The sequence below is a fragment of the Miscanthus floridulus genome, chromosome 7 (genome assembly GCF_019320115.1).
Source record: "Miscanthus floridulus cultivar M001 chromosome 7, ASM1932011v1, whole genome shotgun sequence".
In the NCBI taxonomy this organism is placed as follows: Eukaryota; Viridiplantae; Streptophyta; class Magnoliopsida; order Poales; family Poaceae; genus Miscanthus; species Miscanthus floridulus.
Genome location: NC_089586.1, coordinates 121,372,507 through 121,387,166, shown reverse-complemented (window position 1 = coordinate 121,387,166; position 14,660 = coordinate 121,372,507). Strand labels below are relative to the sequence as shown.

Sequence of the window (14,660 nt, the reverse complement as noted above, 5' to 3'; positions counted from 1 at the left end):
AGAAATTTACGATCGTTTACGACAAGCCACACCCAAATGAACACGCTGAGTATGGCACATCCTGACCGGTGACCGCGCCTGTCACGGAACGTTCTACTAGTATTCTACGCAGGCTCATTACTGGCACACATGGTGCTGACTTTTTAGCAACACCTAATCCACGATGTCTATTACGTGCATGTTCCTAAAATTTTACAAAATTTTTTAAGATTCTTCGCCACATCAAATCTTTAGACGCATGCATAAAGCATTAAATATAAATAAAAAATAAAACTAATTACATAGTTTAGATAAAATTCACGAGACGAATCTTTTAAGCCTAATTAGATTATGATTGGACACTAATTACCAAATAACAACAAAAGTGCAGTACTATTTTCCAAAAATTTTAAGTCTAATTAGACTATGATTGAACATCAATTACCAAATAACAACGAAAGTGCGGTACATTTTTTAAAAAGTTTCGCCTAACTAAACAAGGCTCTCCTCATGCTGAGTGCTGAGTACTGAATTCCACACCATCAACATCACTGCGCGTCTGTACCCAGATGTCGTGGCCGGGCCGGCGGTCGTGGCCCCAAATAATAATGGAGAGCCATGGACACGTACGCGAGGCGGGTCCCAAATGCCAACCACTTCGGCATCGAAGACATGTCCCTCGCTGGCTGGCCGGCTGGCCCGCCACCCCGATCGTCAAGGCGAGGCATTCTCCGCAAACCCCTCCACACCCCAGACAGAACCCCTCGCCTCCCGGCGTCTGTTCCCCGCGCGCACCGCGGCCTCCGCTGCTGCCTGCTACACATACCCTCCCCCGGTCCCCCCATCCCATTCCCAGATCCCACCGACGCAGCACAGCGATCGAAACGCGACCCGAACCGACGCAATGGCGACGCTCACCGTTCCCTCCTCCGTCCCAGCCGTCGCCGAGGACTGCGAGCAGCTGCACAAGGCCTTCGAAGGTCCCACTCCGACCCCCGACCGCATTCCTCACTCGCACCGGCGCGCGCTCTCGCTGCACGCGCCGACGACTGACGCGCTCCGCGTTTCCGATCGATCGCAGGTTGGGGCACCAACGAGAAGCTGATCATCTCCATCCTGGCCCACCGCAACGCCGCGCAGCGCCGCGCGATCCGCCGCGCCTACGCCGATGTGTACGGGAAGGAGCTGCTCCGCGCCCTCGGCGACGAGATCCACGGCAAGTTCGAGGTAGGTAGCAGCAGATCGAGGGATCGAAAGCACGCGCGCGATTTGATTGACTCATCGGTTGAATTGTTCGTCCCTGAATGACCCAGAGGGCGGTGATCCTGTGGACGCTGGACCCCGCGGAGAGGGACGCGGTGCTGGCGAACGAGGAGGCGAAGAAGTGGCACCCCGGCGGCCGCGCGCTGGTGGAGATCGCGTGCGCGCGCACGCCCGCGCAGCTCTTCGCGGCCAAGCAGGCGTACCACGACCGCTTCAAGCGCTCGCTCGAGGAGGACGTTGCCGCGCACGTCACCGGCGACTTCCGCAAGGTGAAGGCCTCGGATTTTATGGCGATCTGACGTTTGCTTGCATATATAGATAGATCGCTTTTGTCGATAGGTGATCTTGATCTGTTTTTTCCGACCTGCAGTCCAATCAGTTCGTTGCTTGCTACTATGTCTTGTATCAGTTATCACCTAACTGAGTCTTCATGCTCTCGTCTGTGGCATTACTGTGCATTCTGATTCTCTAGGTGAAAGTCATTTCTCACACTGAGATGTCATGGATCTGATAGTCCTGCTAGAGTGCTGGTGGTAACCCGTCTTGGACTAGACAGGTCCATTACTAGCCATACGGTTCATTTTTCGGTATCAAGGGGCAAGGTTCTGCTATAGTGCTATGTGCGGCCGAAATCAGATACTGATTTCCTCCATTGTGCGAGCTTACTGATACATGATTGCAAATTTAATTAGGTTCAACGGACTAGACAATGATTGGCAACATGTTAATCTTGAATTAAGCTGGATGTGCTTTTTATTGCATTTGGATATGTCTACTGATGCAGAACCCAAATTTTGTAACTGCATCATGACATGCTTGTAGATATTCTACAGTGATACCTCTGTCCAACAATATTAGAATGTGATACTATTTTAGTTTTTGTTGAAACTCTTTATGTTTTTTGGTTCCGTACGCTAGTGTTTACTGTGCAGCATAAAGATAAGATGTTACAGATCTGATGGTACTGCTGATACATATAACTAGTCTTCTCAACCTTGATACGGCTGATTTGGTTAGCATAGCCGCTGTAATAGATGATCCATCTGAGAAATTTTGTGGCCGCTATCTGTCAAGATAAGATACTGATTTCCTTTCTCTTTCTTTCACTAAAATTAGGCCATCTGGTGGCTGTCGGCATGCTACTCTTCATTAAGTTGGATGCTGTTTTTGTTTTTTTGGATTGATAGAGGCTGCTGAATAACACCTTTTTTATTAGTAGAGTAGAACTGAAAGTTGGTAAAGTAAATTCTGAATGATCATTTCTTCGTTTCAGCTGTTAGTGCCTCTTGTAAGTGCATATCGCTATGATGGCCCAGAGGTGAACACATCTTTGGCCCATTCTGAAGCCAAAATTCTTCATGAGAAGATCAATAAGAAGGCTTACAGTGACGAGGAGATCATCAGGATTCTCACCACACGGAGCAAAGCTCAGCTACTTGCAACATTCAATAGCTACAAGGATCAGTTCGGTCATGCAATCAACAAGGTAAATAGCGATAAGCAAGCTCTTGTTGGTAACCTCTGTGACTCGCATTATTCTTATGAACCCACCTCCCTTCAAAAACGTCTGTATATTTTACCTATGCTCCTATTTTCGGGGTTGATTTCTTTACTACCCCTCCTTTGGGCTACATATATGGCATTAAAATGATCAGTCAACCAGGTGAAAATGAATTGTCGCTTGTAAAGCTCTGGTTTACTCATCAACATTGTCTCTGTTATTGTTTGCCATGCACGTTTTCTGCAATATTCAAATGCTTGTAGACTGCTAGACGAGGAATTATTTATAATTTCTTTTAGAGACTTTTCGGTTGCTGATAATGTTTTTTGCTGCTCACTTCTAACAGGATCTGAAAGCTGACCCCAAGGATGAGTTCCTTGCAACACTGCGGGCGATCATACGGTGCTTCACCTGCCCTGACAGATACTTCGAGAAAGTCATTCGACTGGCTCTTGGAGGCGTGGGCACAGATGAGGATGCTCTTACCAGGGTCATAACTACTCGCGCCGAGGTCGACCTGAAGCTGATAAAGGAGGCTTACCAGAAGAGGAACAGTGTGCCGCTGGAGCGTGCTGTTGCCAAAGATACAACTAGAGATTATGAGGATATTCTGCTTGCCCTCCTAGGGGCGGAGTGAGGAGGGGTGCCTCAACTCCATCTCATTTGCTCCTCCTCGTTTGATGGGAACAAAAAAACTGCATCGATGTGGTATACACGTGGTTGTGTTTTTGAATAATAATATGTGTGTAACCTAGCCTGCATTAGCAGCGCCCGTTAAATAAAAAAAAACCTTCTCGATAAGCTTGTTATCGTTTGACTGCCATTAACACAAGCTGTGTTTATTATGGCTATCCTTTCCTGATGACTGATGAGAAGATTCAGGCTGGATGCTGATTGTTCTAAATTCTGACCTTATGATAGCTTTCTCTTTTTTTGAGTTTTTCCTTGCCTTTTCTGGTTATTTAAAACAGTCGTGAGTAGAGCAGCCAGATGTTCATGCAGTCATGCAGTGCTGTATTCAACTCGTGACGCAATCCGGTGACGAGTGCAATATTCGGACGTGCTTGACAAGTTCAAGTGTTCAACCGAGCTTGTCAAGTGTCATGACCAAGACTTGCTACAGAAGACGCATATGCTGCGTGCGTGACACGTAGAGGTTCACATCAAGAGATCACAGGAAGGTGGCAACCTCAGTGCCAGGCAGTTGTTGCGCAAATTGTCAATTCAGGCTCTTGTACCAGCTCCTCTTATATGGATGGATGACTTCAAGCAACACATCTGAATATTCAAAAGAAAACAAAAGAAAAAAAAAACAAAAGAGCAACACATCTAGATAGCTTCGTCAGTTTGTATGTACACAATGAAATTAATTGTCAGCCGTCATATGAATGTCCAGTCGTCCACGCATCATTGGCTGTCTGTCTGATTTGTCCTTTTTCCTTTTTATGCTACTCTGCATCTCTTAATAACAAGAAAAAAAACATGGAAAAATCTAAAAAAACATTGACACGTCCGTTATTTCAAGCAGCAGTAACATTTAATAGTTGTTACCTAGCCGCCCTCTGTGACAGTAAGCACTCTTCTGTAATTAATAAAAAACCAAATAGGTCAATCGAGAGGTGATTTGCATCACATGAGCATGATTAATGCATATCTTGTGAAAACAACAAACACTACTGCCACTGGGTGGCTAACTGCTACACATGCACATAGTAAAAAACATAACACGTACGCTTGAACACGAGGAAATTAGCAAATACCCCACCGATTACCATCCTTGAATAATCGTTCCTTCAAATCTAGCCCGCCACCGCGTACTTAATCGATGGACAAATCACCCCACGAGTCGAACTCCGGCGAGCCGAGGTCGGACAGGCCGTCGAAGACGCCCAGCGGCGCGAACTGCGGCTGCTGCGCCGCCAGCGCCACAGGCGGCACGGCCGGAGCGTCGTCGGGGCTGCTGCTGCCGCCGCCGCCGGCAGTAGTACTACTGTTTGTCGCCTCCCAACTTGCGTGCCCGTGCTGTTCCCGGCCGCCACATCCTTGCCCCGCGGCCGCGGAGACGGCGACGAAGGGGCTGGCCGCGTGCACCCTGCGCGGCAGCGGCCGGAAGATGGCGGCGGGCGGGAAGCCGGTGAGCTCCTGCACCATGGCCCGGAAGTTGTTCACGTCGGTCGCGACCACGGTGGTCGAGGACCGACGCGACGACGACGAGTGCCGCGACGCCGCCGCGTGCTTCTTGCTACTACTCTTGGCGCGCCGTGGCTGCACGGCGGCGGGCGCGGACCCGGACCCGGACCCGGCGGCGGTCCGGAGGACTTGCTGGCCGCCGGGATGATGGGCGGACTGGAGCGAGCGGCCAGCGGCACCGGCGCAGGGCTGGTAGCTCGTGTCGAACGTGGTGGTGGTACGCTCTGCCGCCGTGTGGTCTTGCTCGAAGGAGTACATCGGTGGAGGCGTGGAGCTTTCCTTTGCTTTCAGGTCGTGTCAGGATGGCACGAAATGGCGCGTAGGGCCGGGGTCGCCACGGGAGTTTGATGTGTGTATATATAAACAAACTTGGCCGTGGCCTGCGGTAACTGAGAATCGTGTGTTAGATTCTTAGGATGACCTGGTGTAGATTGGTTGAATCGGGAGAGGGAGATAGAGAAAGAGAGAGACCCATGTCTTTGGGGTTGGCAGAGATGGAGGACGGGACGCGGTACTGCGGTAGAGTCAAGAGGATGGGGCGCGGTCGGCGGGGTTTTACGTCACTTGCAACGCTGTCCATGATCGGAGGGGCTTTCTATGGTTATTTTGATGGGTCAGTGGCGACGTCGAACCTCGTGTCTAGCGCTCTGGCTCCCACCTCTCTCTTATAATGCTGTGTGACAGGGGTCCGCTGACCAGTGGTCGGTTATGTGTTCCCGATCAGAACACGGTCAAGGGGTCCGATTGTTCGTTGGACCAATTAGTGGAGATCAAACTAACATTTTCCCCGTGATCTTACCTTATAACTTAAACTTAACTTACTTTATCTTGTTCTTATTCCATCACAGATCAGTGCATAGAGCGTGCCTCATCGTCATGGTCAGTTGCCATTATATTTAACAGCTATAATGCACATCTCTGTTTCAAAACAGATACTCAACTATGCCCTTAGTATCCAGAAATCATAGGCTTTCCCATAAACCCATGTCGATTGTGTGTTCTCTGAACGCACTGGGTGGTTAGTCTTTGGTAAGCGGATCCGCAAGTACTTACTCGGTACTTATGTGCTCAATGGTTTCAAAATAATTTTGGATTTTCTCCTTTACAACATATAACTTAGTGTCAATGTGTCTGGCAACACATTTGACCTGTTGTCTTAGGAGTTAACTTACTTTAAATGATTATTGCTGTTGTCTACCATTGCTAAATCTGGGTACAAATTCTCTTAACCTCCTTTTGCCTGTTTCTTAAGCCTCATGTCAAGCTATACTATGGTATGCATTACTGATGACACTATAACTGTTTCTTTAGAGCTTTTTCACGATAATACTCCAACTGCGAGTGTTAGCAACTGCTGTGAATTTCACTATACATCTCGCCAAGACTTAACATTTGTACCCTCAATTATTTGAGAGTACTTGCCCTTTCTTACTCAGCATGAGGTCTATGATACTTTGTAAAATTACAAGACATTTTCAACTCTATTCCAGTGATTTATATCTAGACTGAACATCTGCCAAAATATCCTGGATACATAAACTACGTCAGGGTAAGTTCTTACTTCTACTTGTACACTAATCAAGCTTCCAACAGCTGAAGCATATAAAACCATGTTTATTTGATCGATCTCATATCGGTTCCTGGAACACTTAAAGTTCCCAAAACTACTATCCTTGACTATAGGAGCAGGCGTAGGTTTACTCACATGCATACTTTATTTCTTTTAGAATTTTTCTAAGTATGTCTTTGCGATAGTCCTAATACCTCATTTTCTTCTATCTTGGTGAATTTCGATTCCTAGAACCAATGCCGCTTCATCAAGATCATTCATATTGAAATGTGAGGACAAAACTTCTTCTTCTCCAATGACATATTAACATCACTACTAGGGAGTAGAATGTCATCTATTCACAGGATGTGAAAAATAAAATTTCCATTCTTGAACTTCGTATAAACGCTATTGTTCTTCTTATTTTCTTTAAACCCAAACTTTCTTATTGTTTCTTCAAATATTACTGTCCAGAGACTTACTTTTAACCAATAAATAGATTTCTAAAGGCGGCATCCCATGTGTTCTTTTCTTTCATGACAAAACCTTTTGGGTTGTGCCATATAAACGTTTTTATACAAATCTCCGTTGAGAAATGTCGTCTTTACATCCATCTGATGTAACTCTAAATCTTGATGTGCAAATAACACCATTTCAATTCTAAAGAATCGTTGCATGAGGCTGGAGAGAAAACTCTCATCGTAATCTATTTATTCTCTTTGTGTAAAGCCTTTTGCTACAAGTCGTGCTTTATATCTCTCTACATTCCCTTTGAAGTCACATTTCGTCTTGTAGACCCATTAACAACCTACTTTTTTGCTTTATTCGAAATTGCTTCTAAGTCCCAAACATCGTTGGTATTCATCGAATTCATTTCAGCTTTATATCTTTTTATATTTCTTTTGGAGTCACATTTTGTCTTATAGACCCATTAACAACCTACTATTTTGGCTCCATTATGAATTACTTCTAAGTCCCAAACATTGTTGGTATTCATCGAATTCATTTCAACTTTCATAGCTTCTTGCCATTTAAATGAGTAAACGCTTCTCATGGCTTCTTCAAATGAGGTGGGATCACCCTTTATTTGAATTTCTTTACTAACACAGACTTCATAGTCATCAGAAAACTGGTTTACTAATTCTTTGAGGCCATCTAGGGCCTCAGCTACTGGCACTTTGATATGAGGCTGTTGTTGCTCTTTATTGCTAAGTGGAAATTGATTCTACAGGCTCCTGTATCACAAGATCCTTGTTTACATTATTCATCTTCTTTGAAAAGCCAACAATAGGTGTTGTATAAGTCATACAACATCAATAGGTATTAAGAAATTCGTTATTTTGAATCACTGAAGTGGACGTGTAGTCTCGATTCTCTTCAAGTCTTAGGTCTCTACATGCCTCTACATACCATGCTCCCCCAGATCTTCTCATCTTTTCTAAAGATAGTGTATCTTCAAATTTCTTATTTTGGGTTTAATCTGTTAAAACCTCATATGGCGCTTTAAGCATCATCTTAACATCTTGGAGGCTAACTACGCTATCTTTCTGTCGGAACTTTAAAGGGTCCAGGAATTTAGCTATTTCTCTGCTTAGGGTATCATCGTTGTGACAATTGTACTCCTCCAACGGTCGCATTCATCTTAATTAATCTTTATCTCACTCTTAATGAAGAGTATTTTTCTTAATTGATCTTAATATTTCCCCCATCAAAATATGGTATAAACTTTACTGCCATAATTTCGATAACTATTCAGAAAGCCTATAATCGAGGAGACACTTTTAACTTACTTCATTCACATGATTGTGTCATGTAAACGAAGTTATTTCTTGATCCGTTTAGGAGTACACTTTCCTTAATTCACTTTAAGAACTCAACGAGGTCTTTCATTAGCAATACTTTTGCAAGTCACGCTTGTATCTTTTTCTTATCCTTTGGTTAGTAGTATTGACCATGACGATGCATTTCTATTGTGTCATGGTCAATACTAGGATAGCATAAGAGCTACCCAAACTTCTCTCACTATGCGGGATACAAAAACATATGAGTCATCATAAAACTTCTCCTGCCATGCAGGATGGACTAGCATAATTACTATGCCAAAACTTCTCCCCATGCGGGATACATCTATACCAAAACTTAGTCATGACGACTAAAACATTCACTTATACTTCATTTTCCAATTCAATCTTCCCGTTGGTTCCAATTTAATCAGAAAATTAGTAAACTAACATAAATTGTCCTAAACTGGCATGACTCAAGCCTTTTCATTCACATACCCCAACATTGCAGCCCGTTGACATGCAATCGAGTGATCTCGTTGGTTAAAATAAAACATACAATATGCTTCTACATCCATTCTACATCACCGTTGGACAGAAAATAGAATTAATACATAAAACTCATAAATTAACTTGAAATTCGTATAACTGCTCTTCAAAATTAAATTCTCCCGTTGGTTCGAATTTAATTGGAAGATAATTAACATCATTACAGCGGAAACTTGATAATGAAATACATTCTTTTAGTTCAGGAATATTTCTTGGTCCTTATCTACTCTCTGAAAAAAATTAACCACGTTGGTGTAGAATTTATCATAGATTTAAACTTTAAACTTAAATTTATTATAATATTGTCATCATCAACGTTGGTCAGAAAATAACAATATCATAATCTTACTTCAACAAAAAACGGACTACTCCTCTAATTAAATTTTTCCGTTGGTTTTAATTTAATTAGAGGATAAACATAATCATAATTTACTAAATATAACTCCTCTTCAAATTAAATTCTCCCGTTGGTTCAAATTTTATTAGAAGATAATCAACATTAATCTTTGCAGCGGAAACATGAAAAAATAATCTTCTTGAAAGATAATACTTATTCAGAAGCATCACTGTATACTTATCTACTCTCTAAATAAATTATCCCGTCGGTTCAAATTTGAGCAGAGATTGAAAACTAGACTAAAAACATCAAAATTGCTTATGAAAAAGAATAAAACTAATTCAAAAATGTTACTGTGCAATCCGGCCTGATACTGAAAACGGCCTACGGCCCGTAGCGCAGCAGCAGTGTGCGGCTCAGCCCGGCCGGTCACAAGCCCCAAAACCCTACCTCACTCGCCCTTCCCTTTTCTCTCTCTACGCCCGCGACGGTCCGCTCTCTCCCTTCTCTCTTTAGGACCTCGGCGGTCGAAGATGGTGGCGCCACCACGGGGCCCTTCGTCGGTGAGCGCGCTCGCCCGAGGCTGAGCGCACCGCCGTCGAGCGGCCTTGCGCCATTGCCCTTGACCACCCGGCTCGAGACTTCCCTGTGGCAGCCTGCCGCTGATAGACACCAGTGCGAGTCCACGGTGGAAGGATGGTGGCGCCGCTGTGGCACCCCTCACCGGCGCATGCATGCGTCTAGAGCCATGCGCGGCACCGTCAAGCGACACCACAGTGGTGCCCTTTGGCCTGAGCCAGAGGCGGAGACCGTGCGACGGCGCTTCTCTAGCCCTAGCGGCTGGGGTTGACTTCCCGTGCGGCGTCCATGCGACGGCTGGCGGTCGAGACGGAGCGGGCGGACCCTAGGTAGGAGCTCTTCCCCTTGTCCGTTCACTCTCTTTCCTTCCTCGTCGTGAGTTAGGGTTAGGGTTTCGTTAGATAAGCCGCCTTTCTAGCTCTTCTCCCTTCCCCTTCTTGGTTTTGGATCTTCTTTCTTTTCTTCTCGGAGCTGGTCCGATTTGGGGTTAGGGTTAGGGTTACTGTTCATCTTCACCGACGGGTTAGGGTATGGTTGAACCCTCTACATCTCTGTTTCTTCCCCCGATTAGGGTTAGGGTTTCAATCCGAACCGGATCGAACCCTCTGTTTCTCTATCTCTTCGATTTCTTTTCAATTTTCTACCACACACTCGATCTACACACTAGATAGCCTGGCTCCGATACCATTGTTAGATTCTTAGGATGATCTAGGTGTAGATTAGAGGGTGAATCCGGCACTAGTTGATTCAAAAAACAATCTTGAACATGAATCGGGAGAGGGAGACAGAGAAAGAGAGAGACCCATACCTTCGGGGTTGACAGAGGAGATAGAGGAGGAGGCACGGTAGAGTCCAGACGACGGGGCGCTGCCGGTGAGGCTTCCCGTCACTTGTAGCGCTGCCCATAATCGGAGGGGCCTTCTAGGGTTACTTCGGTGGGTCAGTGATGGCGTCAAACATCGTGTCTAGCGCCCCGGCCCCCACCTCTCTCTTATAGTGCTGTGTGACAGGGGCTCGCCGACCAGTGGTCGGTTATGTGTCCCCGATCAGAACACGATTAAATGGTTCAATTGACCATTGAGCCAATTGGTGAAGATCAAACTAACATCGTGTCGTGCATGGTACGATGCCAATGACAGTGATGGCATCTCAGGCTCCAGGGGCACCTAGCCTATCTCGATCGCTCACGCTCAGCAGCTGGGTCATCTATCGCCTCATGGGCTCAGTCTCACGTCTCACTGCAACAATTAAAGATATTTTACTAGTTAGTAGTACTTGTTTAGACTGAGCATGGAGATTTGCATCTAGCCAATGTCGTGGTGGTTTTGACTGGCGCAGTGATCGACGGCACCTTTAATCCTATCTACTAGTAGATGTGTGATTTTGTGGCATAATATTGTTACCCTTTTTTTTACTGATAAGGGCATGCATGATGTTATTTGTTATGTTCGTTTGGCTGATATGTCATGACTGAAAGTACTGTTGACTAATTTATTATGAGAGAAAAATACTGTTCGTTGACTGAAAAAGTACGGCTTATAAGCCAAACGAACATAGTGATTATCTTTATGTACACTAGTGAATGAAGCAGCAGTGGTACTCCTATAAACTACTCTCTGCTGGTGAGCCACAGTACACAGTAGTGTCCGAGAAGCTGCTAATCCAAGAGAAGCTTCGTTCGGCCCTGATGGACCAAGTCGCAAGAGCCAATAGGGCGGATCAAACGGTTGTGGGGCGTTGCGAAATGGTGCGACGAGTGCGTGCTACGGCGGTTCATCTTGGTTGGACACGTCAACGCAAGCTCTGACATCGGCTTTTCGGTCGAGTAGGACGGACTCGGCCTCCGCAGCCACACACACCAACAACGCTCGTTGATCTTTCCCAGTTCTTTCCTTGCCACCTGGAACCTCTCTGAACTGTGACATCAACTGACAAGGCAAGACGAAGAGGGTTCGATGCTTCATTCGCTCTCCTCTTCTCCACCACCAAGTCCTGTTGATGCCAAGAATTCGCGTCTGAGCTCAGCTCCTGGCCTCCTGCACATCCTCCCGGTCGCGGTCACACGAAACTTGGGGACAACTGCAGCCACGTTAAAACTGGGTCAACTAACCATTGCGCCTCTATCTCGACGTGGACGCACGGCAGAATCGTAAGGGATCTACCATCTATCCATCGACCGATCGATCCATATAGTAGCATTCAGACTAGACTAGCATTTAGCTTGAGCTTTTTTTTTCCCTATATGTCATTACGAAAGATGTTCCAAACCTACAGGTCACTGGAAAGTTCAAACACATCCTGGTTCTACGAGATATATATATATATATATATATATATATATATATATATATATATATATATATATATATATATCCGTCTACTTTTCGTCTGGTTTTTGCCGTTGGTAGCCCTCACACGTGGACCCAGCCAGTGAAAACGTCTAAAATGCTCTTCTCTCGTAACATCATCCTCTACATCTTTCTCTCTCCGTCGGGTGGGGCCAAGCTGTCAGCGACTCCAACACCTTCTTCCTCCTCAAGACGAGCAGCGCGAGCTGAGGCCTGACGCCCGCTGCTTCGGCCGACGCGAAAGGAGCATGGGACCACAACGGGGACGGGGATGGCGCCGAGGATGGGTTGGTCTCCATGTCCGTCTCCTCGCCCTCACTCGCGCTGCCGAACTAGAGGCGCTCGCCGTCTGAGCGCACCCCTGCCCGCGCGCTAGTCGCTAGCACGAGCCCTGTCCTCGGACGCCCACCTTGCTTGCATCTCACGTCGGGTGCTCCGGTGCCAGCACGAGCGCGTGCTCACCGTTCTCAGGGCCGGCCGAGAACCGCGCCGCGTCCTGCGGGACGACGGCCGCACGGCGCCATCGAGCTGGACGCGAGCCGCGCCTGGGGGCTGGCCACGCCGCGTCCTGGAGGAGGGCCGCGCTGCGCCTAGAGGTCGGCTATGCGCCGCCTCGAGGCCCACCGCGCCTCGCTGAACGCCTTGCGCGCGGGCGGCGTGGCCGGAGGGGTACGGCGCGGCTACGCGCAGGACGACGGGGCAGGGCGTAGCCATGCGCGCAGGTGTCGTGGCTGGCGCAGCCATGCGCCGCCTTCGTCGGTGGAGCCGCCTTCTGCGTCAAGGATACTGAGACGATGACCAAGAGAGAAATGGTAAAATCCGGCCACGCATGTTCTTAGCTTTGCGGCCATGGCGGACAGCGGCGACGGGATCGGCCAATACAACCCCTACCCTTGATCGTTCTTGACAGGATTGCTTTTGGACCTAGCTTTCAACCTTAATCACTCATTGCTACAAGGAATCGAAACGAGAAGGCTCGCTCGTGGCGAATTTTGAAAGATGCAGAGGGTGGCCATGTCAGGCACGTTTTGGCTTTTATAGCCAAGCATCGCGAGGCAGGGTAGACATGGGCTCGCCCGGTGCTCGTGGTGGCTTCTAGAGCAGGGCAGGGCATCCACTTGCGTAGGTGGCGGCGCCGCGGACGCGGTTGGCGTTTGCCACACTTGCCGCATAGGGGGAGCTCGCCGCTGCCATGGATAAGGCCCAGGCTGCCGATGACGCCCAGGCCTAGACGACGACGTCGTGTGCGGCCGCGGTGTACGCCAAGGAACGTCAACCTCATCTGCGTCTAGCTCGCCCACCTTCCAGAACGACGCTCAAAGGCCTCGTCAAGCTGCAGGAGTGGTCGCGCGACGGCAGCAGCTCTATCGCCGTGAGCCGAGGCGGAGTTCACTCATGGCGGCCGGGGCAGAGCTCACCCACGGCGGCTGGGACAGAGCTAAGCTCGCCCGCACGTTGGTCACGGTGGCCGAGGATGCCCCAGCACTCCTTCGGGTTCTCGGGCGCCATCGATTTGGCCGGGGCGACGCTGCTACACGGAAGAGAAGAAAAAAGAGAAAGGTTTGGGTGGCTGACAAATGGGCCCCACTGTAGGATAACATGGTCATTTCATCTGTCTGTTTGACACCGTTAGAGGTAAAAGTGGACCGAATGGCATGGAATGCAAGAAAATTTAATGTCCTGGCATCATAGTATATTTGAACTTTTTAGACGTCTATAGGCCAGAACCATCTTTCATAATGGCACACAAGTAAAAGACTTATTTACCTTGACGTCTAGCTGTGGGGCGTTGGACTCTTTTGACACATGAGAGTCGAGAGCTGAGGCCGTGACCATGGGATAAATATGCACCTGGAAAATATGGCGTGTGTAGTGACGACTTCGGCATTGGCGCAGCGCGCGTGCTGGTGCTAGTGCTGCTTGCAGCTCCACTTCCATATAGGACGCATAGGACGGAAGTCGTGCACGTGCAGCAGCTCGCTTTCTAAGGAAGGGAGTATCCATGTCCATGTACGATGTACCTGGCGGCAGTGCCGGGTGCCTCAGCTCATCGCTCCACTCCATAACAGATGGAGAGCCCGAACCCGAAGATAAGAACCAACGAGGCCACACCCACACGAGCTCCCTCCGTCCCTGAATGTCCGTCGTTCTATGAGAGCGGTGTCCCTTAATGTGTGTCATTGGGTTAGTAACGCGAGTTCCACACATAGGTGCAGACTCTCACCACGTGAAGCCTCGTCGCCCGCAGCAGCCTTATCCCGTCACCGCTTCCCCCTCACACCACCGCATAGGCCGCGTACTTTGTAAAAAAATCCACCGATCCCCAATCTTCGTCGTCTTCGACCGCATCCTCATCGGTCTTCTGTCGCCCCATCCGCATCCGCATCGTCTCTGATCGCCGCATCCTCGTCGCCGCTCGCCCCATCCTCGTCGCTGGTTGCCCCATCCGCATTGTCGCCGATCACTGGGCCGCGGGAGGTGGGAGCGTAGGCTCACTCATGCGGCGGCGCACGGCGTCCACCTCCTCCTCTGGCCTGACCCCTCCCTTGCATCCTGCGCCGGGCCAGGGGAACCGGGAACGCAG

At 48.0% G+C, this 14,660-nt stretch overlaps 2 protein-coding genes across 2 annotated transcripts; one reads left to right on the top strand and one right to left on the bottom strand.

The window, feature by feature from the left end:
- Positions 1-691: 691 nt before the first annotated feature.
- LOC136467768 (annexin Gh1-like) lies at positions 692-3,544 on the top strand. The gene is made up of 5 exons (XM_066466551.1): positions 692-959; positions 1,061-1,206; positions 1,293-1,511; positions 2,516-2,728; positions 3,090-3,544. Exons 1-5 carry the CDS (start codon positions 884-886, stop codon positions 3,378-3,380), a joined length of 945 nt encoding a protein of 314 aa, XP_066322648.1. The 5' UTR covers positions 692-883; the 3' UTR covers positions 3,381-3,544.
- Positions 3,545-4,347: 803 nt separating this feature from the next.
- On the bottom strand, positions 4,348-5,272 carry LOC136467767 (uncharacterized). The gene has a single exon (XM_066466550.1). It carries the CDS (start codon positions 5,189-5,191, stop codon positions 4,562-4,564), a length of 630 nt encoding a protein of 209 aa, XP_066322647.1. The 5' UTR covers positions 5,192-5,272; the 3' UTR covers positions 4,348-4,561.
- Between the last annotated feature and the right edge of the window lie 9,388 nt (positions 5,273-14,660).

Excerpts from the sequence above, each read along its gene's own strand:
- LOC136467768 (XM_066466551.1), top strand. The coding sequence starts at position 884 with ATGGCGACGCTCACCGTTCCCTCCTCCGTCCCAGCCGTCGCCGAGGAC. Across the intron at positions 1,207-1,292 it reads AGATCCACGGCAAGTTCGAG|AGGGCGGTGATCCTGTGGAC; the intron begins GTAGGTAGCAGC and ends TGAATGACCCAG. Across the intron at positions 1,512-2,515 it reads TCACCGGCGACTTCCGCAAG|CTGTTAGTGCCTCTTGTAAG; the intron begins GTGAAGGCCTCG and ends TCTTCGTTTCAG.
- LOC136467767 (XM_066466550.1), bottom strand. The coding sequence starts at position 5,191 with ATGTACTCCTTCGAGCAAGACCACACGGCGGCAGAGCGTACCACCACC.